Source organism: Kogia breviceps, chromosome 3, assembly GCF_026419965.1.
Source record: "Kogia breviceps isolate mKogBre1 chromosome 3, mKogBre1 haplotype 1, whole genome shotgun sequence".
NCBI classification, from domain to species: Eukaryota; Metazoa; Chordata; class Mammalia; order Artiodactyla; family Physeteridae; genus Kogia; species Kogia breviceps.
This window is the reverse complement of record NC_081312.1, coordinates 153,698,077-153,722,060: the sequence shown is the minus strand read 5'-3', so window position 1 is coordinate 153,722,060 and position 23,984 is coordinate 153,698,077. Positions and strand designations below refer to the sequence as shown.

Sequence of the window (23,984 nt, the reverse complement as noted above, 5' to 3'; positions counted from 1 at the left end):
CTCGCATGGCAGATTAGCTATAGCCCTTGGCCTGCCTGCTCGTGGTCGTTTCTGCTTGTTGTTGTCTCCCCAAACGTGGAGAAGGAAGAGAGGCAATCTGTCAACTTGGCACGCCACTTCTCCACACCAGCACATCTGGCAGAGCCCGAGAGAATGCAGAAAGAGCTCCGGCTCTTTCTGGGTTATGCCTCTTTTCTCTATTAAATGTAGCATTTGCTGATAAAGTGCATAGTCTAAGAACACTTTTTATAGCACATCTGGCAGTTTGAATGATATTATTTACAAATGCTATAAATCGATGTGCTAACTTTTCCTGTGTTATCAAAGTTTTCAGATAAACCAAAACGTGGTATAACTCTCCTAAATTAATTCAGATATCAGTATCTGTTCCACTTAGACAGTGAATTATCTAGCTACATTTTCCCCAAAGTCTGGGTCAATTAGACTTGACCAGATATGCCAGGGCTCTGGTATTAAGAATGACGGAGTTTATTAAAAACAACAACAACAAACAAACAAAAAACCATTAACAGCATTTCAAGCCTGGTCTGATAATTTTAGGTGTTTTGAAAAAGAATCCTTCTTTTAAGTGGCTATAAAAGGTATTAGCACAACATCAAAAATTACAAAATCTATTTTTGACTGGATTGCATTTGTACCTTATATGGGGATCTCCCTGAATGAGGCAACTGAGGAGATTTAGGGAAAGTATTTACAATCAAGGCAATAATCTCATCATATTAGCTAATATCCCTTCAGTGAGGCTAAGAGGAAACAGCCAAGAGAATTATAGAAATTTACCTTCTTTTTAAGAAAAGAAAAAGGTATAGGGCATAACTTTAACTAACATTTATTTAAATATGAGTGATGCAATTTATGAGGGAGTGTAAAAACAGAAGGTTTAAAGGCTAACAGTTAAACATTACATTGTTTTGCTACACAAATAAACCGTAAGATGAATCAGCTGTAACAGTGACTTGGTTTAACTAACCTAAAGGTAGCTGGTCTCTCGAGTATGCGGTCCCTCCAAATGATGTTAAATGCTGTGATTCAACGATAAAATATGAAATATGTTTAAGTGGAGGATGTAATCAGAAGTGCGACACTCTGATGACAGGCAGAGGGGTGGGTGCTCAGTGTAGAGGACCCAGCCCACCGGGGGATCTGCACACCCTGCCCCTGGCACTTAGCAGGTTGCCCTCATCACAGCACGAGTCTTGCTGCCAAGGGGTTATACATAGGGTAGGAAGAAGGCACCACTGCAATATTTATAACCTTCTTGCCTTGTACCAGAATCAATTACAAAAACATTTTGGAACGCCCTCTTTAAAATATGAAATGGATCAGCTTTATTGAAAGTGAATGCACAGAGATGATGCAGCATAAAGAAATTTTCCCAGGATCAAAGCCTGGGTGATACTTCCTAACTTACTACAAAGAGAAGAATCTGCCAACAGCAGTAGTTACTTATTTTTGCTGAGGGTTCTCTGCTTTTCTGCGTGCTCCACAATCTTCTCTTCCACATAAAGACCCTTCCGCTTTCGTACCGCATTCATGTACTTCCGGGCCTGGTTCTCAGAATCAGCCTTTTCTCCAAAGTGCAAATACTCCTCCTCAGTGGTTGGTACCCAGAAGGGGTCGCTGGGAATGATCTTGCAAAAGAAGGTGACAGAATGTGCTAGATTATACAAGTATCCTTTCATTTCAAATGCCAATTCATACACTCTTAGCTTAAGAATAAAAGTGAAGCAATGAAGAGTTAAGCTTGCTAGAAATGGTAGTAAACAAATATGGAGGATCACAGGCGGTATGAACAAATGGAAGTAGATTCAACAAAACTTGTAACATACATATTATTTACTCCTAGAGCCTTTACATAACACTAAGTAAGAAAACTATTAATTTTGAATAATATAATAGAAAAAACTCTCCCTTTCACTAGGATATACCTGGGTATCAGTGTCACTTCACTAATTTTGCCTTTGTCCTCAGCAAAGACCAACACATGTAAGTCCATTCTTGATTATTCTGGGCTTTTTGCTCCAAAATTCAGTGCAGTATTAGGAGCTCGGTATTGCCTACAGATGAAGACCACATTCCACAAGATCAGCTTTATCAGTAATAACAGTGAGATTCTGACTTTTATATGCCTTGTTCTTTTTGTTGTTTTTTCTTATTTCTCAATTGGGAGGAAAGAGGTGGTATTTCTCAAGTGGTCTCAAATCCCAACACTTTTCAATTTAAAATGCAGAAATGAAAGAAGAATTTATTTAATAATAGTCACTCTCCAAAACAAGAAAAGGAAATTTCTGTGGACCAGGAAAGGAGAGGTTCTTGGAGGGAGAGAAGAGAGCCCACAGTAATATGTGAGGGCAAAAGCCCCATCCACTTCCCACAGGGAGCCAAGACAGCTGTGCACCAGGAGGGCCAGGCTTTTACTGCCCACTTAGGATGGGCCCAAAGCCACATAAACCAGGTGTGTGGGGACCAGAACCATCCACTCTTCTCTGGAGCTGGAATAACCATGTCTGCCCAGGGCTGTGGCTGAAAATGAGTTGTAGGTCATGAGATAAAAGCCGTCACCTTCTGAAGATCAGACTTGGCCTGTGCTGAGTCTGTTGTCTTGCACCATCCACACTGGTGAAGGCACCAAGCTGAGCCACTGCAAATGCTACAGTTAGAGCTATGGCACTCAGGAGGACAGAGGAGGAGAGAATTCCTGCTGAAAATGACCCTGCCAGTAAGATATACAGAAGACAAAAGGAAATCCAGCACCATGAAAGACAGGTGCCAGACTCAACAAAAGGAAGAATGAATAATCAAATAGAGATAATAAGGTAATCTGAAGAGAAAATTCTAGAGAGTTCATTTAAAAATCCTCCAAGAAATAAAGGAGATGGAGGTGGGGAATAGCATCCGTAACACATTAGGCAGTTGTGAAAAAGAAAGAACTAGAAATCCCAGAAATTAAAATTTTAGACATTAAAATTAAAAAAAAAAGAAACTCAGTGGGTAGGCTCAACAGAAAACTGCTGAAGGGAGAATAAGTAAATTAAAAAGACAGATTTGATATTCAGAATATATAAAGAACTCTTAGAACTCAACAACAAAATAACCCAAACAACCCGATAAAAAATGGGCAAAGGACTTGAATAGACATTTCTCCAAAAAAGATATACAAATGGCCAACAAGCAATTGAAAAGACGCTCAACATTATCAGTCATGAAGGAAATTCAAATCAAAACCACAGTGAGGTACCACTTCACACCCACTGGGATGACTACTATTTAAAAAAAAAAAAAATGGAAAAAAAGTGTTGGTGAGGATGTGGAGAGACTGGAAGCCTCATGCATTGCTGATAAGAATGTAAGATGCTACAGCCACTGTGGAAAAGTCTGGCGGTTTCTCAAAAAGTTAAATGCAGAATTATCATATGACTCCACAATTCTACTCATAGGTATATACCCCAAAGAACTGAAAATAGGAACTCAAACAAGTATCAATACATATACATGCAAGAACATAGCAGTACTATTCACAACAGCCAAAAGGTGGAAAAGCCTAAATGTCCATCAATGGGCGAACAAACTATGGTATACAATACATACAACGGAATGTTACACAGCCATACATAGAATACTGATACATGCTAAATGTGGATGTACCTCCAAAACAGTATGCTAAGTGGAAGAAGCCAGACACAAAAGGTTACATATTATATGATTCCATTTGTGTAAAATGTCCAGAATAGATAAATCACAGACATAGAATGCAGACTGACGGTCACCCGGGGCTGCTAGGGGAGTCTGTGTGTAAGCCCAGATCCAGGAAGGGTTTGGCACATCTCTAAATCCAAGGCAGGCGCGGAGGCTGGAGAGAATGTAACGCAGGGGTTGACAGTGCTGGTGCTGAAGTCAGATCTGCGTGACTGGGGCAAGTTACTTAAAGGCATCCTGTGCCAACTTAGTTCTCTCGTTTGTAAAGGTGTAATATTAAAAGTCCTAATCTCCTAGGATTGTATGAGGACTAAATGAGATCATCAATTTATGTAAAGTCATGCCAGGGATGTAGTAAAAGCACATCACCACCCTCTCTGACACTGCTGAATTCAAGACCAGGGCTACAAGTGTAAGCACAGTTGAATGGAAGTGGAAGGGGAGAGTCTGGAAAGTGGGCAGTGTCTCTGTGTGCTGTTATGAACCACCAGCCTATTGCGGCTGGAAAAACAGACCCACTCAAAGAACTGCTACTGCATTCTGTCCCCGGGAGATGAACCCCTTTGCTTCCACAGTCACCTCTGGGGACCCTGTCTGCCACTCTCCTCCCCCACCCCCAGCCACAACCACATGTCACAACCTCCTAAGTGTGTCAAAGCACAGACCAGTGCCCTCAAGCTGAAGAAGGATGACATGCTAGGTATGAGGACTCAAGTGTCATCAGGGTATACGTCTACAGAGGATAAGCAAAATCTCCAAGGTGCCATTAACCAAGAATTAGCAGGTTGCTGGGGCCCTGCCACATCCAAGTCTAATCTGACAAGGTACCAGAGTAGTGGGGTGATACTGCTGATCTGGAAGTTCCCACACACTGGTGAGTGGATTCAAAGGTGCTGAGAGGCTGGTGGAAGCCTGGGGGCAGGACAAAGGCAGTTGCAGGTGGGGATTTTGTGGCTAGAGACAAGTGGCTGGTAGGAGAGATTCCTGAAACTGGTTGGTGGCACCATACTGGCCCCAGCAGCCAGATGGGACTGGACCAGTCAAGCCATTTCCCGGCCAAAGCCACTGAGGATCTAGGGTACTGTGTTGAAGCTGAGGCTCCCCTCCCCCTTTCCACAGAAGAACCCCTCTTGCTCAGAGAGGGGAAGAAGAAAGTCAGGAAATAGAACATTTATGTGGGCAGTCATCCACAAAGACTATACTTGTAAGAGACTAGTTTTAAGCCAGTTATCAGTGCCCTCCTCTAACTAGTTGGATGATAAACCCATCATAGAATATAAAGAAGCCACATGTTCTTAGCAGGTCTCAGAGGTAGCAGTGAATACATTTTTAATCCAGTTTTAAAAAAGTGACAAATTTTATAAAGAGAAATGAGTGAGGTGTTAGTTGGGAGATATCAGATTCAGACTAGCCAATTGAGGACCAGAGTGTCCTCTTTTCAAAAATGCAACTTCAGAGCTTCAGAAGGGTCCAGTTTTGCCTGGGCCCCCAGTGTATATTTCTGAGGTTTGCTCAGCTTATTTCCCGAGCTGCCAGGGCCGCTTTCTGTGCCCATCTCCAGCTGCCCGGGGGACTCGACCCGATGCCGGCCCACTGCCCACACCTCTGTCCAGCACAGGCAGCTGCTGTTTTCACCTTCACTCCTCCTGTATCTGTGTGGACATCTGGAAGCTTCTTGCCTCAACATGCCAAACAAACTCTCAGAAAAGGGGCAATGGGGTACACTTCACCAGAAAGTGACTAGCCTGGTCCAGTCCCACCTGACCGTGTTAGGGTCATTTTGAATTTTCCCAGTGGGGTAATGACAAGGCAACCCCAAAGGCTGTCCACGTGGTGCTCCACAGAAAGGCATCCTTGAGGCGACAGAGCAGAGCTTGCTATCAGTTTGGAAGAAAAGATGCTTTCTTCTAACTGGCTCACCCAGAATTCACGTGCCTACAGTGAGAATGTTTTTTTGGCAACTCCACAGCCTAAACAGGATGCCATTTTCTAACTTACAGGAAGAAAGGCACCCAAGTGCTAGCTGTTTCCCTGAGCATTACTACAAAAAAAAAAAAAAAAAGCCTAGAAGAGAAAAGCTTTGGGAGCTCTGTTTCAATACTTTGCCCAATTTTCCCTATGGTTATGGCTGGCAGGTGGCAAACACCATGTCCAAAATACACTTCTTCTGTGCGATTGTGATCACTTCTTCCTTGCGATTGTGATCACTTCTTCCTTACCCTGATGTGAACTTCAGCCCACCCCTCAGCAGCGAGTCTTGAGGTTATGCTGACATACATGTAGATCAGCATTGGCTGGTAATATTTTTCCTTCTGTGTCTGTTATTAGCTCCTTTTCTTCCTTTTTCATAGAAGGGTAAAACATAGAAAGAGAAATTATGAGATTGCTGACTTCAAAGGTTTCCTCATGGAAAATGCCTGTAATTTTATTTTCTCTATTTTTTGAAGCACTTTCTCTCAAAAGCTCTTGATTGTAAATTATATGGTGTGGTAGAATACAAATGAAAAAAAGTGCCTTGGAGTGAGAAGCCAGATCTCAACAACTGTGTTATTTCTAAACCTAACTATGGGGGAAAACTGAGACAGCCAGAAAAGATCAGATCAATGACACTTAATTACAATGTAGTTTTCTAGACTTTCAAAAGATTTGAAGCTTTTGGGAACAGGACCATGACAGGTGGCAAGGGGATGACAGAAGGATGGTACAAAACTGGAGCAAACTTCCCTTGACTACATTTTTCTCTCAAGTTATTTATTAAAGGGTGGATTTGTAATGATTAGCTGTAACTAAGTCAAAAACTAATATTTTTTAAAAACTACTATTAAGCATGTCAGATTAACTTCCAGCCCCCCACCCTTTACTTTTTTTAATTTTGAGAAAGGAGACTGAAAAACCATCATGGTTTTCATGTTCACAAAACCTGCCTGTTTGTAAAACTTTGCTGTTTTATATTAACTGTTCCTAAATACTTATTATCCTCTTTTTCTTTGGTATTAGTATTTCAGGTGGGCATACAGATGACCTAGGTTCTGGGGGGAGGGGTAGGTAGGCACACATTTTCTATAAAGCTCAAGACAGTAAATATTTTAGACTGTGGGCCATATGGTCTCTGTTGTAACTTCTCAAGTCTGCTTGAAAGCAGCCACATAAAATACGTAAATGAATGGGTATGGCTATATCTGAGTATATTTTATTTACCAAAACAGGTAATGGGTCATAGTTTGCTGACTCCTGAATGAGTTAAAGACTACATTGCCCAGCCTCCTTGTCAGATGGAGCCTTGTTAGGTGTGGCGGGATGATGTGTTCTGGGCAATGGACTTGGGCAGCATCCTCTTAACGGGACTATGCCCTATTAACGGAGTATGCCCTCTTCCCATTGCCTATTCTTAATGGCCGGTATGCAGAGGTGACAGTAGCAGGTGAAACAGCCACTCTGGACCATCGGTGGAAGCCAAATGTTGAGAAAGGCAGAAAAGTAGCAGGAGCCTGGGCTCCTTCCACAGTGAGCCACACAGCAGCCCTGGACTGCCTCCTGAGACTCAAAAGAGAATCTTCTGCTTAGTTTGAGCCACTCTACTTTGAGATCCTTTTGATAGAGCAGCCTTATCTGTTTCCAGATATACAGCTGACAATTGGGAAATGATGAGAAGTTTAATTTATAGATCTTTAAAAAAATGTGCTTTATAAAGTCAGCTTCAAGGACAAGGGCGACTACAAAATGATGAGGGGACTTCCCTGGTGGCGCAGTGGTTAAGAATCTGCCTGCCGATGCCAGACACATGGGTTCAAGCCCTGATACGGGAAGATCCCACATGCCGCGGAGCAACTAAGCCCGTGCACCACAACTACTGAGCCCGCGCTCTAGAGCCCGCGAGCCACAACTACTGATGCCCGTGCTCCGCAACAAGAGAAGCCACCGCAACGAGAAGCCCACACACCACAACAAAGAGCAGCCCCTGCTCGCCACAACTAGAGAAAGCCTGCGAGCAGCAACAAAGATCCAATGCAGCCACAAAGACCCCACACAACCATAAATTTAAATAAATAAATTTATATAAAAAAATAAAATGATGAGGTATTTTAAACAAATGATAGAATAAATGAATTCAAATATATAATTCTTCCAATAATGATGCCATTACAAGGGCTCTGAATATGTTTTAGATCTGTATTTATAGAGAATCCCAGGGATCACTTAACCTACATGCTCTTTGTTCTGACCAAACATACTATAGCCCAGTTTTCTGCACCAGTGCTGATCAAGGACATTTTTTTTTTCTTTTTTGAATTTTCTTTTATTTATTTATTTTTTATACAGCAGGTTCTTATTAGTTATCTATCTTATACATATTAGTGTATACATGTCAATCCCAATCTCCCAATTCATCCCACCACTACCACCCACCCCCTGCCACTTTCCCCCCTTGGTGTCCATATGTTTGTTCTCTACATCTCTGTCTCTCTTTCTGCCCTGTAAACCAGTTCATCTGTACCATTTTTCTAGGTTCCACATACATTGTTAATATACTATATTTGTTTTTCTCTTTCTGACTTACTTCACTCTGTATGACAGTCTCTAGATCCATCCACGTCTCTACAAATGACCCAATTTTATTCCTTTTTATGGCTGAGTAATATTCCACCGTATATATGTACCACATCTTCTTTATCCATTCATCTGTCGATGGGCATTTAGGTTGCTTTCATGACCTGGCTATTGTAAATAGTGCTGCAATGAACACTGGGGTGCATGTGTGTTTCTGAATTATGGTTTTCTCTGGGTATATGACCAGCAGTGCAATTTCTGGGTCATATGGTAATTCTATTTTTAGTTTTTTAAGGAACGTCTGTACTGTTCTTCCTAGTGGCTGTATCAATTTACTTTCCCACCAACAGCGCAAGAGGGTTCCCTTTTCTCCACACCCTCTCCAGCATTTGTTGTTTGTAGATTTTCTGATGATGCCCATTCTAACCGGTGTGAGGTGATACCTCATTGTAGTTTTGATTTGCATTTCTCTAATAATTAGTGATGTTGAGCAGATTTTCATGGCTATCTGTATGTCTTCTTTGAAGAAACGTCTATTTAGGTCTTCTGCCCATTTTTTGACTGTTTGTTTTTTTAATATTGAGCTGCATGAGCTATTTATAAATTTTGGAGATTACTCCTTTGTGTGTTGATTTGTTTGCAAATATTTTCTCCCATTCTGAGGGTTGTCTTTTCGTCTTGTTTGTAGTTTGCCATGCAAAAGCTTTGAAGTTTCATTAGATCCCATTTATTTATTTTTGTTTTTACTTCCATTACTCTAGGAGGTGGATGAAAAAAGATCTTGCTGTGATTTGTGTCAGAGAGTATTCTTCCTATGTTTTCCTCTAAGAGTTTTAGAGTGTCTGGTCTTCTATTTAGGTCTTTAATCCATTTTGAGTTTATTTTTTTAAATTTTTTTTAGGGAGTGTTCTAATTTCATCCTTTTACATGTAGCTGGTCCAGTTTTCCCAGCACCACTTATTGAAGAGATTGCCTTTTCTCCATTGTATATCCTTGCCTCCTTTGTCATAGATTAGCTGACCATAGGTATGTGGGCTTTTCTCTGGGCTTTCTATTCTGTTCCACTGATCTATATTTGTTTTTGTGCCAGTACCATATTATCTTGATTACTGTAGCTTTGTAGTATTGTCTGAAGTCAGGGAGTCTCATTCCTCCAGCTCCGTTATTTTCCCTCAAGATTGCTGTGGCCCTTCAGGGTCTTTTGTGTTTCCATACAAATTTTAAGATTTTTTGTTCTAGTTCTGTAAAAAATTCCACTGGTAATTTGACAGGCTTTGCATTGAACCTGTAGATTGCGTTGGTAGTACAGTCATTTTCACAATATTGATTCTTCCAATCCAAGAACATGGTATATCTCTCCATCAGTTGGTATCATCTTTAATTTCTTTCATCAGTGTCTTATAGTTTTCTGCATACTGGTCTTTGTCTCCCTAGGTAGCTTTATTTCTAGGTATTTTCTTCTTTTTTTTTGCAATGGTAAAGTTTCCTTAATTTCTCTTTCAGATGTTTCATCATTAGTACATAGGAATGCAAGAGATTTCTGTGCATTAATTTTGTATCCTGCAACTTTACCACATTCATTGATTAGCTCTAGTAGTTTTCTGGTGGCATCTTTGGAATTCTCTATGTATAGTATCATGTCATCTGCAAACAGTGACAGTTTTACTTCTTCTTTTCCAATTTGTATTCCTTTCATTTCTTTTTCTTCTCTGATTGCCATGGCTAGGACTTCCAAAACTATGTTGAATAATAGTGGTGAGAGTGGACATCCTTGTCTTGTTCCTGATCTTAGAGGCAATGCTGGTTTTTCACCATTGAGAATGATGTTTGCTCTGGGTTTGTCATATATGGCCTTTATTATGTTGAGGTAAGTTCCCTATGTGCCCACTTTCTGGAGAGTTTTTATCATAAATGGGTGTGGAATTTTGTCAAAAGCTTTTTCTGCATCTACTGAGATGATCGTATGGTTTTTACTCTTCAGTTTGTTAATATGGTGTATCACATTGATTAACTTGCATATATTGAAGAATCCTTGCATCCCTGGGATAAATCCCACTTGATCATGGTGTATGATCCTTTTAATGTGTTGTTGCATTCTGTTTGCTAGTATTTTGTTGAGGGTTTTTGCATCTATATTCATCAGTGATACTGGTCTGTAATTTTCTTTTTTGGTAGTACCTCTGTCTGATTTTGGCATCAGGGTGATGGTGGCTTCACAGAATGAGTTTGGGAGTGTTCCTTCCTCTGCAAATTTTTGGAAGAGTTTGAGAAGGATGGGTGTTAGCGCTTCTCTAAATGTTTGATAGAATTCACCTGTGAAGCCATCTGGTCGTGGACTTTTGTTTGTTGGAAGATTTTTTTTTTTTTTTTTTTTTTTGCAGTACGCAGGCCTCCCACTGTTGTGGTCTCTCCCTTTGCAGAGCACAGGCTCCAGACACGCAGGCTCGGCGGCCATGGCTCATGGGCCCAGCCGCTCTGCAGCATGTGGGATCTTCCCAGACCGGGGCACGAACCCGTGTCCCTGGCATCGGCAGGCAGACTCTCAACCACTGCACCACCAGGGAAGCCCTGCTGGAAGATTTTTAATCACAGTTTCAATTTCATTACTTGTGAATGGTCTGTCCATATTTTCTATTTCTTCCTGGTTCAGTCTTGGAAGGTTATACCTTTCTAAGAATCTGTCCATTTCTTCCAGGTTGTCCATTTTATTGGCATAGCTGCTCATAGAAGTCTCTTAGGATGCTTTGTATTTCTGCGGTGTCTGTTGTAACTTCTCCTTTTTCATTTCTAATTTTATTGATTTGAGTCCTCTCCCTCCTTTTCTTGATGAGTCTGGCTAAGGGTCTATCAATTTTGTTTATCTTCTCAAAGAACAAGCTTTTAGTTTTATTGATCTTTGCTATTGGTTTCTTTGTTTCTATTTCATTTATTTCTGCTCTGATCTTTATGATTTCTTTCCTTCTACTAACCTTGGGTTTTGTTTGTCCTTCTTTCTCTAGCTCCTTTAGGTGTAAGGTTAGATTTTTTATTTGACATTTTTCTTGTTTCTTGAGGTAGGACTGTATTGCTATAAGCTTCCCTCTTAGAACTGCTTTTGCTGCATCCCATAGGTTTTGGATAGTCGTGTTTTCATTGTCCTTTGTCTCTAGGTATTTTCTGATTTCCTCTTTGATTTCTTCAGTGATCTCTTGCTTATTTAGTAACATATTGTTTAGCCTCCATGTGTTTGTTTTTTACGTTTTTTTCCCTGTAAGTGATTTCTAATCTCATAGCGTTGTGGTCAGAAAAGATGCTTGATATGATTTCAATTTTCTTAAATTTACTGAGGCTGGATTTGTGACCCAGGATGTGATCTACCCCAGAGAATGTTCCGTGTACACTTGAGATGAATGTGTAATCTGCTGTTTTTGGATGGAATGTCTTATAAATATCAATTAAATCTATCTTGTCCATTGTGTCATTTAAGCTTGTGTTTCCTTATGAAATTTCTGTCTGAAGGATCTGTCCACTGGTGTAAGTGAGGTGTTAAAGTCCCCCACTATTATTATGTTACTATTGATTTCCTCTTTTATAACTGTTAGCAGTTGCTTTAGGTATTGAGGTGCTCCTATGTTGGGTGCATATATATTTATAATTGTTATATCTTCTTCTTGGATTGATCCCTTGATCGTTATGTAGTGTCCTTCCTTGTCTCTTGTAACATTCTTTATTTTAAAGTCTATTTTATCTGATATGAGTATTGCTACTCCAGCTTTCGATTTCCTTTTGCATGGAATATCTTTTCCCATCCCTTCACTTTCAGTCTGTATGTGTCCCTAGGTCTGAAGTGGGTCTCTTGTAGACAGCATATATATGGGTCTTATATTTGTATACATTCAGCGAGCCTGTGTCATTTGGTTGGAGCATTTAATTCATTTACGTTTAAGGTAATCATCGATATGTATGTTCCTGTTACCATTTTCTTAATTGTTATGGGTTTGTTTTTGTAGGTCCTTTTCTTGTCTTGTGTTTCCCACTTAGAGAAGTTCCTTTAGCCTTTGTTGTAGAGCTGGTTTGGTGGTGCTGAATTCTCTTAGCTTTTGCTTGTCTGTAAACCTTTTGATTTCTCCATTGAATCTGAATGAGATTCTTGGTGGGTAGAGTAATCTTGGTTGTAGCTTCTTCCCTTTCACTACTTTAAATATATCATGCCACTCCCTTCCGGCTTGTAGAGTTCCTGCTGAGAAATCAGCTGTTAACCTTATGGGAGTTCCCTTGTATATTATTTGTTGTTTTTCCCTTGATGCTTTCAATAATTTTTCTTTGCCTTTAATTTCTGTCAATTTGATTATTATGTGTCTCAGTGTGTTTCCCCTTGAGTTTATCCTGCCTGGGACTCTCTGCGCTTCCTGGACTTGGGTGGCTATTTGCTTTTCCATGTTAAGGAAGTTTTTAACTATAATCTCTTCAAATATTTTCTCACGTCCTTTCTCTCTCTCTTCTCCTTCTGGGACCCCTATAATGTGCATGTTGTTGCATTTAATTTTGTCCCAGAGGTCTCTTAGGCTGTCTTTATTTCTTTTCAGTCTTTTTTCTTTATTCTGTTCCATGGCAGTGAATTCCACCATTCTGTCTTCCAGGTCACTTATCCGTTCTTCTGCCCCAGTTATTCTGCTACTGATTCCATCTACTGTATTTTTCATTTCAGTTATTGTATTGTCCATCTGTTTGTTTGTTCTTTAATTCTTCTAGGTCTTTGTTAAACATTTCTTGCATCTTCTCGATCTCTGCCTCCATTCTTTTTCTGAGGTCCTGGATCATCTTCACTATCATTATTCTGAATTCTTTTTCTGGAAGGTTGCCTATCTCCACTTCATTTAGTTGTTGTTCTGGGGTTTTATCTTGTTCCTTCATCTGGTACATAGCCCTCTGCCTTTTCATCTTGTCTGTCTTTCTGTGAATGTGGTTTTTGTTCTACAGGCTGGATTGTAGTTCTTCTTCCTTCTGCTGTCTGCCTTCTGGTGGATGAGGCTATCTAAAAGGCTTGTGAAAGTTTCCTGATGGGAGGGACTGGTGGTGGGTAGAGCTGGGTGTTGCTCTGGTGGGCAGGGCTCAATAAAACTTCAATCTGCTGGTCTGCTGATGGGTGGGGCTGGGTTCCCTCCCTGTTGGTTGTTTTGCCTAAGGCGACCCAACACTGGAGCCTACCTGGGGTCTTTGTGGGGCTAATGGCGGACTCTGGGAGGGCTCATGCCAAGGAGTACTTCCCAGAACTTCTGCTGCTAGTGTCCTGGTACTCATGGTGAGACAGAGCCACCTCCACCTCTGCAGGAGACCCTCCAACACTAGCAGGTAGGTCTGGTTCAGTCTTCTATGGGGTCACTGCTCCTTCCCCCTGGGTCCCGATGTGCACACTACTTTGTGTGTGCCCTCCAAGAGTGGAGTCTCTGTTTCCCTCAGTCCTGTCGAAGTCCTGCAATCAAATCCCATGAGTCTTCAAAGTCTGATTCTCTAGGTATTCCTCCTCCTGTTGCCAGACCCCCAGGTTGGGAAGCCTGAGGTGGAGCTCAGAACCTTCACTGCAGTGGGTGGACTTCTGCGGTATAATTGTTCTCCAGATTTGAGTCACCCACCCAGCGGTTATGGGATTTGATTTTATTGTGATTGCGCCCTTCCTACCATCTCATTGAGGCTTCTCCTTTGTCTTTGGATGTGGGGTATCTTTTTTGGTGAGCTCCAGGTTCTTCCTGTCAATGACTGTTCAGCTGTTAGTTGTAATTCCAGTGCTCTCACAAGACGGAGTGAGCACACGTCCTTCTACTCTCAAGGCCATCTGAATGAGATGGACGACTTGTCATCTCTAAGATATTCAGAAGCATGAGCTGCAAGTTCTGAAGGCAGTTTTCAGCAACAGCAGCACAAATGAGGAAAGTGTTTCACTTCTCAAGGTCATTACTTTGAAGTGGAATAAGTCTCTCTTCAGTTCTAAGCATCATTTAGCTGCACTCTCCTGTAATCACACATCTGGTCACTAAAACACGTGGCGGATAACACTTATGTTTTTCATTAGGAACATCAGTAATATATTTACACTACAGACATAGCTCTTCAGAAGCTGCCCTTATAAATCCATCCCTTCTACTTCTTACTGGTTTGTGTTTTTATGGAAAAACTGAGTGCCAAAAAGCAAAACCAAAAAGCTAGAAGTTTGGATAAGTGGGAAATTACTACCCATAAGTGTGGGGCATTAACAAATAACTTAAATGTTTTGTGCTACTGTTTTCTACATAATGAAGTACAGCAATGGTATCTATTCAGATATATGCCAATAAAGCCATCAAAACATCATTTAGCTTCTAGAAAAAGATGCAAGAAAAATTTCATAGTAAATCACTGTTAAAATGTAGTTTGTACTGACAACCAAAAAAATGTAACCTAAATTAGAACAACATTAACTTTAGTTCTATCAAGTACTAAGGATGTAACTTTCTCTTTTTAAGGAGAAGCAGACACAATTGAGTGTTTTGGACTAGGAACTTCACTTGTATCAATTTAGCAAATTTAGCAAATTTGCCCTGTCCAAAGTTAGTTTTGCTGAAGTGTCACCTTTCTTTACTTTGCCAGATTCACTTGACTACAGAATTCATTTTAAAGAGAAAGTTCTCCCTCAATTATTCCCATTCCTCTATACTGTCTAAATTTAAACTGCTCGTTGGAAGCATTCTAGAGAAAGGGACCCAGTTGGCTAAAGAAAGTGAAAGAAGTAAAAAGAGCTTAGCACTGAACCTAAACCATGAGCTTTGTTTAAACAGTTTAAGGAAAAAGTCTGGATTATTTGTGTGAAGTTGAGTGCAATGCCACATTGCTGAGAGAGAGCCAAAAGGAACATGACATGGACTCTAAGAATGTTGACAAGAAAACAATCTTCATGCCAGGGAGGGCCTACCAGTGTCAGGCACTAGGTTAGATATTCCATATACCTTATATCTCAGGGGCAAAACAAACTCAGGGAGGTTCCACAATTTGTCCAAATAAGTGGCAGAATTAGTATCTGAAACCAGGACTTCTCAACACCAAAGTCAATGCTCTTTCCACTAAACTATACACCTCCACGGTACAAGAGAATAATGTGAAGTTACTTAGGTTCCCTGTAAACAGTGACAACAGAACTTTCTTAAAACCACCTTTCAAACTTACAACCTACAGTTTAAAAATGCTATTCCTGACCTTAAGGCTTTGTCTTGAAACATAACACATTGCTTTCTGCACATGCCCTATAGCTTTCCTTCACTGATTCTCACACAGGCACCCTCCAACCCAATGTCCTTCTCTCCTCCTTAGCTGCTAGCTTCTACCTTTCCTTTAAGGATCTGTTCACAAAGGCTGGTCTGACCTCCCCGTCCTTTCTTGTTACTATTTTCTTGCCCTAAGTTAAAAAACAATGTGTTCACAATCTTGTCTTCTCTCCCAAGCAATGTGGACCTGTTAAGTTTGCATTTCTGATTACAGATAAGGTTTGCCTTTCACCTACCTTTCCCTACACTGACAATGAAGTGTTTTGATGAGCCATTTTATTCCACAACCTTTGAAAGCCACAGAAGCCTCGAATCTCTACAATGGGGACTGAAGAATATGTAACATGTAATAATTTAAAGGTGTCCCTTGTAAGAAGCATAACTGTTTGCCTTTAAATGCTAGAAGTACTTTTTCCCCAGAGGAAGCAACACCTTCAAGTTTCACTTTCAAAATATCTGTGGTTTTCTTATCTACAATATTATCTTTGGAGGGAAAAAAGGGATTAAATGTTCTGTCTTAAATTTTACATCAAATGAAAAAAAAGAATATATATGTGTGTGTGTATTACAAAGCACATATAACCTAAGGCTCATTCAAACTGGATGAAAAAATGCCATCTGCTTTGTCCTGTCCATTTGACTGAGCAGAGCCAGAGGAAGGCCACATGGCCTGGGAAGTAGTCTGCTACTCTTGGCACCATCTATAAGGAAGCACATCCGTAGATGCAAAGGAAGGAACGGGGATTTGGATTCTTACCTCCCAATGGCTAAATATCAGCTGCGGGCTGGCCAGGCCACTTGTCCTCTTCCTGATTTCATCAGCAAAGCCAAAGCTTTCAGCCACGGGCAGCACAGCCTTGATGATGAACATGTCTGTCCCCTCTTTCATTTCCTCTTGTAGCACTCGACCTTCTCTCTTTGACAAGACCGCATAGACCCGACCTGCAAAGCCATATACACCTTTTAAATTCAGTGACCGGTTACATGTCTTGAGCGACACAAAGATGGGACTACTCCTGGACCCTGTAATGATCAACTGATGATTAACTTTGTTCCCAATAGTTTTGGTTTGCAAAAGCATGGGACATTTTCAAGTGTTTATTTAAACAGTAAAGCGTGACAATTATAGAAAAATTAGAAACAAATGATAACAAAAGGTGAAATCACCCCAAACTGCATTACCCAAAGACAATCCCCTCAACAAAGCATGAGAACCAGGAGACTGTAAAAGGACCTTCTGATACAGTTTCACTACAAGCTGTCTTTGGGTCTGAAATCCAACGAGATGAGTGTGACTGGGCTTTGTAAATGTTAAAATATTCTAGTAACTTCAAGACATTTTAATGTGATGATGATGATTATCGTGATGACAAGCTATTTGGGACTAGTAAGCAATCAACTGGCTCAATGACATTTTTATACTAAAAATTAAAGCCACACATATATATATATGCTTGCTCGTATTTGTTTTAAGCTGGTAATATTTCAGTAGTACAAATATAAGGGTTTTATTCCCTGAAAACTGATAGTCTGGAATCTTTAATATCTGGTAACAATTTTTACTGCCATGTCACAGGAATTCTAGCAAATCCTCTTGGCTAACACTTTAACTTCATCTTTAGGCACAATTCTGCCTTCCACTCAGGAGGGAGACCCCTTCCCCTCTGACTGGCTTCTGTATGACTGCCTCTGGGTGCTCAGACTATCCATTCAACTAATAAGCAGAACAGACTGCAGAGAACAGAGATAAACTGGCGATCACAGACAACTGGAAGGAACTTGCTTTAGCTAATGGGTACACTCATTAAAGCCCCCACTTTCACCTTCCATTTAGAAAAAATAATTTTAATTACATAAGTGAGCTATAAATATATTATCCTTAAAAATTACACACTGCAGTGAAGCAGAGTGCAAGTCTCCTCTGACTACCACACTGAGTTCTGGACTCTGCCCTCTGTCCTAAATAACTGGGTGGTGAGCTGGTGTGGATGCCACCCACCTTACTTATTTTTTATTTTTTAGACTAGGCACTGAGGATACAGGGCAAATTTTTCTCTCTGACTCAGATTTCCCCCTGGTGGTGGTTATTAGGAAGGATAAAGGAAAACAAACGGCAGGAAACCCATTGTGTCACAAGGCTTAAAAATTGAAAAAAACCTTAAAAATTCCGGCGGGCCTTCTGCATCTCTTGGCTTAGCATCAAAACAAATAAGTTAAAAATTCCATCAGTGATGACAGGCACAGTTGTCCTCTTCCCCACTCCCGTGCCGGCCTCCACAGTTTCCCCTTCTTCCTGCCCCACATGCCCTAAGGGACTGCCTCTCGCGTCTTCACTGTGTGCTCTTTCTTTAACACCCAGGCTCTACTGGTTGCCCTGAGCTCTATTAAAATTGCTTCCTTGAAATTGCACAATACTTTTCATATTCCTATCCTAAATGTCTTTTTTTCAATCCTCATTCTCTGTGGTTTCTGCAGCTACTGATCAACACCCTCTCTGACAAATCTCTCCCATCTTAGTGTCACCTTCCTTTGATCCCTGGCCCTCTAACAACCATCATTCTACTGTCTGCTACAATAATTCTTAAGGGTATGAATTCTTCCTAAGAGTATTCTTTGAGGCTCCATACTCTTCTCCAAATAAACTTTCCCTTCAGAAAGCCCTTTAATTTCTCATTTGTGTGGTTTAAATGATTAACTTTGGGACTCCTGGGACTCTATTTCTAAGCCTGGCCTCTCACTGGACCGCCAATCCCACGTTTACTGGGACTGTGGCTGCCAGGGCATCTCCACCGTGGAGCACAACTTCCTTTTAAATTCAACGTGTCTAAGACACAATACATTGCCTATTGCAAAAGGCAACTTTTGCAATTTTCAAGTCATTTCCCCTGTCATTCACACTAGAAATCTCAGAGTCAGAGAATCACAGAACAGTGGGCTAGAAGGGAACTCAGGGGTCAAGTTCTACCACAGTAGTCATTTAGATTCTGCTTGCATATGTCTAAAACTCGCTTCCTCCCAGGGCAGGCCATTCCATCTTTGGACAGCGCTGATTGGTAGACAGTTCTTGAGCCCCGAGTTTCTAACCATTAGGCCCAGTTTTTGTCCTATGGGACAGGTTTAACCCCTTGTCCACAGACCAGCCTTTAAGCTACTTGAAGACAGTATCCAGCCTTCTCTTCTCCAGTCTGAACATCTCCTCTTTCTCTGTCACGACCTTCCTTTCCTGTTCCATCCTGACCACTTTCCTATTTGAATGACTACAATTTATTTACGTTGCTTTTGGAAAGCAGTTTCTAGAAATGAAAGCCACATTTTAGGTACAGTCTGAAAAGCTCTTGTAAAAAGTGGAATAATTAGTGTCTTTATTAGTGATCCCCTCCAGGTTATATATGACTTACCTGAGATTCTTATGAGAAAAAAAAAAACAACTTACTGTAATAGCTACCATGTGTGAACTAGTCATCTCTATTTACTCCTCTACCTCACTCTAAGGAAAGGTTTAAGGTGGTTTATGGAAGTAAATACAAAACAATGGGGTGGGGAGGGAGAAAGAAGGAGTAAATTGGGGCAAACAGACTATGAGGAGCTGGGCCAGCAGGGACGAGCCTCCTGACTGCTGCTGCAGAGGCTGGCTGCTCCTCCCCCTCCTTCATGGGTCATGCCAGCAGGCTTGGATCAATAATTATAATTGGAACTGAATGTAATTAATCATGTGATTTGGGGCCATTCCATTTTAATTCCACTAAAACTAAATCCTAAAACTGGGACACACGGATGGATCACTGAACAATGGAAACCAGCTATAACAAAACCTTCCACATATACTGGGTGCTCGTGACAGGTGTGTCCAATGCTTGGATGCACTCAGGGACCCTTCTCCACTGCTGAGGTTACACTGAGAAATGAATGCAGTCCTATCAATGAGGATTTCTGATCATGTGGCCCCTGGCAGAATATTTTGACACCCCTTCGACTGGTCATAACACCTCAGGCATTTGTTCACTCACTCAAAGGAAGATCGTGGCGCACCCTACCATACGCAAGGTACCAGGGAAGAGGCATCCGCCCGGAAAGAAGCGGCAACAGAAAGGTTGATTGCCTGAACTGGTTTTGATCGGGGCTCCACTTTTAATGATTACACTGTAAATGTCTCAGCCTGTACTCCAGGCCCTCTAAGACCTGGCAGGAACCCACCACTCTAGCTCCTGAAACTGCCAGACCCTAGAGCACAGAGCACAGACTCTATGCTCTAAGCCAAGGTAAACCCCTCCCTGCCCACAGGACACGTTTGAGGTTCTTCCACTCTGAGCTCACAGTTTCTCCAACTCAGAATACTCTTAGCCCAGCTTTATAGTCAAATCCTTTTCATCATTTACAGACCATTCAAAAACAACTCGTTCCACAAAGTGTTCTGTGAGATCCCAAGATCAAAATAATCTCTTCACCATTTGGGCTTCACTGAACCTAATCTGTTCTTTTGTGGCATTACAGATTCTTATATACATATTTTCTTCTTCCATAATAGGCAGTTAAGATTGGTCTGCAGATTCTACCATCTTTAGAGCTGAAAGTTTGGCAATTAAAGGTATGTTATTTTTTTCCAGAATTTAGGAAAGGAAGCAGCTGTCCACAGCAATATTTTCTCTAAGAGTAAACCAACAGGAAACAATGTGAATTTCCAATTTGGGGATGATGGGAAGTAAATTACAGCACATCAAATTGATAGGATATTATGCAGAGGTTAAAATGAAAATTATGAATACTAAGTAGCCAAATGGAAGTGTGTTTATAAAACAAATAAAAAATGTAAAAAGCAAAACATCAAACTGCCTCTACCATAATGCATAACAGTCATGCAAAATGTACTATTATGGACAAAGATGGTAAAAGAAAATGAAAAATGACAAGTTGACTTCCAAGGAGGAAGATTTTTCTTTCATTTTGTGGTTTCTGTTACCGTCGGTAACACTTGTGGTATAACTTCAATTAAAAACACACACACACACACACGAAGAAATCGGTGGGCATTTCTTATTCTTATAAACTAGGTCACACAAACCTCTTTTCCTTTTGTCACAGAACCACCAGACTGCTAAATCAAGCAAATGTGGTCGACAGGATGCAGGTGGTCTTCAACCAAATATGAGATAAAGTGTGCTGTGGATATAATGGGGAATATGGGCTGGTTGCTATTAGATAGAAATGGATGTTAACAAGTCACTCCCACCCTGGGAGGATGTCCTTAGTGAACTGTCAGTGCTCTGTTCACAGCTCCGTGCCCTTACTATGATAATCAGCCACTTAAAAATTCAGAAGGCATGGTGATCAAATCCAAAGTTGACATGAAGCTGGCAAAGGTAATAAATTCTTTGACAGAATCAGGATAACTAGGTAAGGACCCAAATTTAATAAGACACAGTGTGGGTAAATGCAAGGTTTTACTGTTGGGTTCAACCAACCAGTGTCCAGGATTAGAAACATAATGCTGCATAGCAGTGTCTAGAATACCAACTGGAAAGGAGTTTACTGTAAGTTCAACAGAGGTCTTTAGTGCTGTGGTACAAAGAAAGCCAATTTAATACCTAGTTGATGAACTCAAAATTATTCCATCCATCATCAAAGCCCATTTCAAAGTACAATCACTTTCAAAAGAGTTAACCTGTTTTGAATTTTGCTAATCCAAACTTCTCATTAAATTTCACTAAAAACCCATATTTATTCACTAAATTCAATTGTATTTTACTAATTGTTTTACATAATTAAGCTTTGTCACCTTAACTTATTTCTCAAAGCAGGAACCATACTTTGAACATAGTGCTGGCATATACAGCTCAATAAATTTTTGTTGAATTGAATTTTGAAATGCTGGTAAAACATAAAAAGACCTCCAAGTATGAAATAAGAATAAGTTTTTAAAAGTAAACAGTAATACTTACTAAGAATGTTTCTGATACATTAAAACACATATGTTTTAACAATATAAGCATTTATCCCTACAAATAAAATAGAAGAACTATAATAATTGTAGATGTGAGTAAAACTAACACTAACAGAAAAAGTTATATTTTATATGTGAAGTTATTGCCAAAGGTAAAAACAATGGAGAGCAAGAATGAAAGACGTTAACAGGTTAGAAGAAATATGAAAAGAGACAATTTACTAGTCACATGATGATCAATTAAAAACACAAACCAATTCTTATGTCCGTTCAAGCTCATAAAAGGCAATTTTCATGGGTAAAAAAATGATAGTAAAACCACAGTTAGGAAAGCAGGTTTTACAAGTAAAGGAGGTCATTTTCTTGGGATTATTTCCTCAGACAAAACAATTTTAAGATGATTATTTTTTCTGCAAAATTTCCCATTTTGACCATAAGCAATTCTATACATTTCTAAAAGGATTTCTTATTTTAAAAATCTGTGTAGAAAAGAGTTTTAAAAAGAGACTAATTCATCTTACTAAATAAAAAAGACCTGACTTGTCCCCTTTTATGTGTCTTGTGCCAATTCTTGGAGAATTAAAGGAACCGGCAGCAGTCTGAAGTTTTCCTGGAAGATCTCTGAATATCCAGGGAGGAAGCAAAGAGCCTCAGGAACATAGAGGTCTCCTCATTTCTTTTTCCAGGTGAAGGTGGTGATTTAGAAAGAAAAAGGAGAACACAAGTGAAGAGCTGAGTATCCTGATAGACCTTGGATACTAAAAACTAGTCATCATTACCAAAGAATCCCTCAAAACAATAGAAAACAGGCTTAGGAGGAGATTCTCTAGTCTAAGCAAGAAGGCCTCAAAACCAATTCAGGAATAAAAAAAATTCCAGATCATATCTAAACACAGCTTCTTTGTAAGGCAGTGGGTGTGGTAGCCAGTTGATCTCTGAGAAATGTATTAAGAAGGCTGGTACAGACTATGTACAGTGGACCCTTGAACAACACAGGTCTGAACGGTGTGTGTCCACTTATAAGTGGATTTTTCTAAGTACATACTATAGTACTACAAAATTCGCAGCTGAATCTACCAATGTGGAGCCACGTATAGTGAGGGCCAACTGTAAAGTAATATACAGATTTTCAACTGTGTGGTCAGTCAGCACCCCTAAGCCCTGTGTTGTTCAAGGGTCAACTGTACTAACCAATCCACATATACAAGGTTGAGATTTGTACCTGGATAAGGCAAGGCAAAGACATATTCTGCTCCTGAGGGAGAAGAGGACATATAACCCTGAGAGCTAAGATAAGTATCTATTCCTAGAAAGTGCCAGAACTGACTCAGCTGGGCAGGTGAAAAGTGCCAGGATGAAGATCAAAGTGCAGGATGACAAGTGATATTCAAGGGACTGCCTGGTCACATGCAGGGTCCTAGTGGTGACTTCCTAACACAGATGGAAAAATGGACACAAAGGACTGACTCAACAAAGGTGACTCTACAGTCTGCTGGGAATTTCCAATAAATGCCAACAGCTGAACTTAGCTTCATGTGTTGTGCTGAAAAGCTGTCTTTTCAGAAAGGACAAATACTGCTCCAAATGGTTTATGTAAGGAGAGATGGCCATTTGGGGAGGAAATATGTGTTCCTATTATGCTGGGAATAAGGGAGGGAAAGACAGGCATAGATCTACATGGACCCTAGACTTTGGGAAGGCTCATTTCAAACACATGAAGGAAAAGAAAAACTAAAAACCAAACAGGCTTTAGGATAACAAACCCTAAGATAAAATTCCTTTGGGGAGTATATCAATCATGAATGATTCCAATGAGAAAAAAAGGAGGAGAGATCCTCCCCACCCAAAATAAATAGCTCCAAAATAAATCTGTTGGGTCATGGAAGGCACTCTGTTGTGCCTTCTGACTCCTATTTTAAGAGGACAGGCACAGTAGATAGAAGAAGAAGAAGAAGACAGCAAACAAGGGAGGATCATAGTATATCCTGGATGTTGAAAACTAGAGTAAGGTGAGCCTACCAAGTAACAGAGTTAAAGACAACAAAAAGGGTCACAGCTACAACTTGGAGAGGCCAGTGTAACATTAATACAAGGACAGCAAGAAGGCCAGGGGTGGTTCTCAACACCTACGCTACCTCCATTCTCTTCAGTAAGGAGAATGAGGAAGAAACTACAGCAAGTAGAACAAACATGATAGATGATGAAGTTCAAGACAGCCGAGGAGTTGATAAGCAAGTACCTGGCCTTCTTAAACGAGTTCAGGTCTCCAAGACCAGAATTCTATCTCATGGCCCTAGAGAAACTTGCCCCTTTGAGAACTTGTGGATAGCAGGGTAGCTGCCAAACTACAGGTAAAAGGCAAATGATAAAAGAACTTTTTTAAGGATAAAAGCACTGGTTTCCATAAACTACAGACTAGAAAGCCATACACTAATTTCCTACAGAATTTTAAGAAAACATTATAAAGATTTGTATATATTTATAGAAGCATGAGGTAAACCTTTGGG

The 23,984-nt window shown here is 40.4% G+C and overlaps 1 protein-coding gene across 4 annotated transcripts in view; it reads right to left on the bottom strand.

Annotated features, from left to right (window-relative positions):
- Nucleotides 1-1,325: 1,325 nt before the first annotated feature.
- Nucleotides 1,326-23,984, bottom strand: part of EFL1 (elongation factor like GTPase 1) — a 133,825-nt gene continuing 111,166 nt past the window's right edge. For 3 of the 4 annotated variants that reach the window (XM_059056039.2, XM_067030031.1, XM_059056041.2), the window contains 2 exons: nt 16,297-16,481; nt 1,326-1,652 (listed from right to left, as the gene is read on the bottom strand). In XM_059056039.2, the coding sequence (XP_058912022.1) occupies nt 1,464-1,652; nt 16,297-16,481 (374 nt within the window). In that variant the 3' untranslated portion in view covers nt 1,326-1,463. Of the gene's footprint in view, nt 1,653-5,936; nt 6,058-16,296; nt 16,482-23,984 lie in introns of all 4 variants that reach the window. The other variant, XM_067030032.1, reaches the window with a different exon arrangement.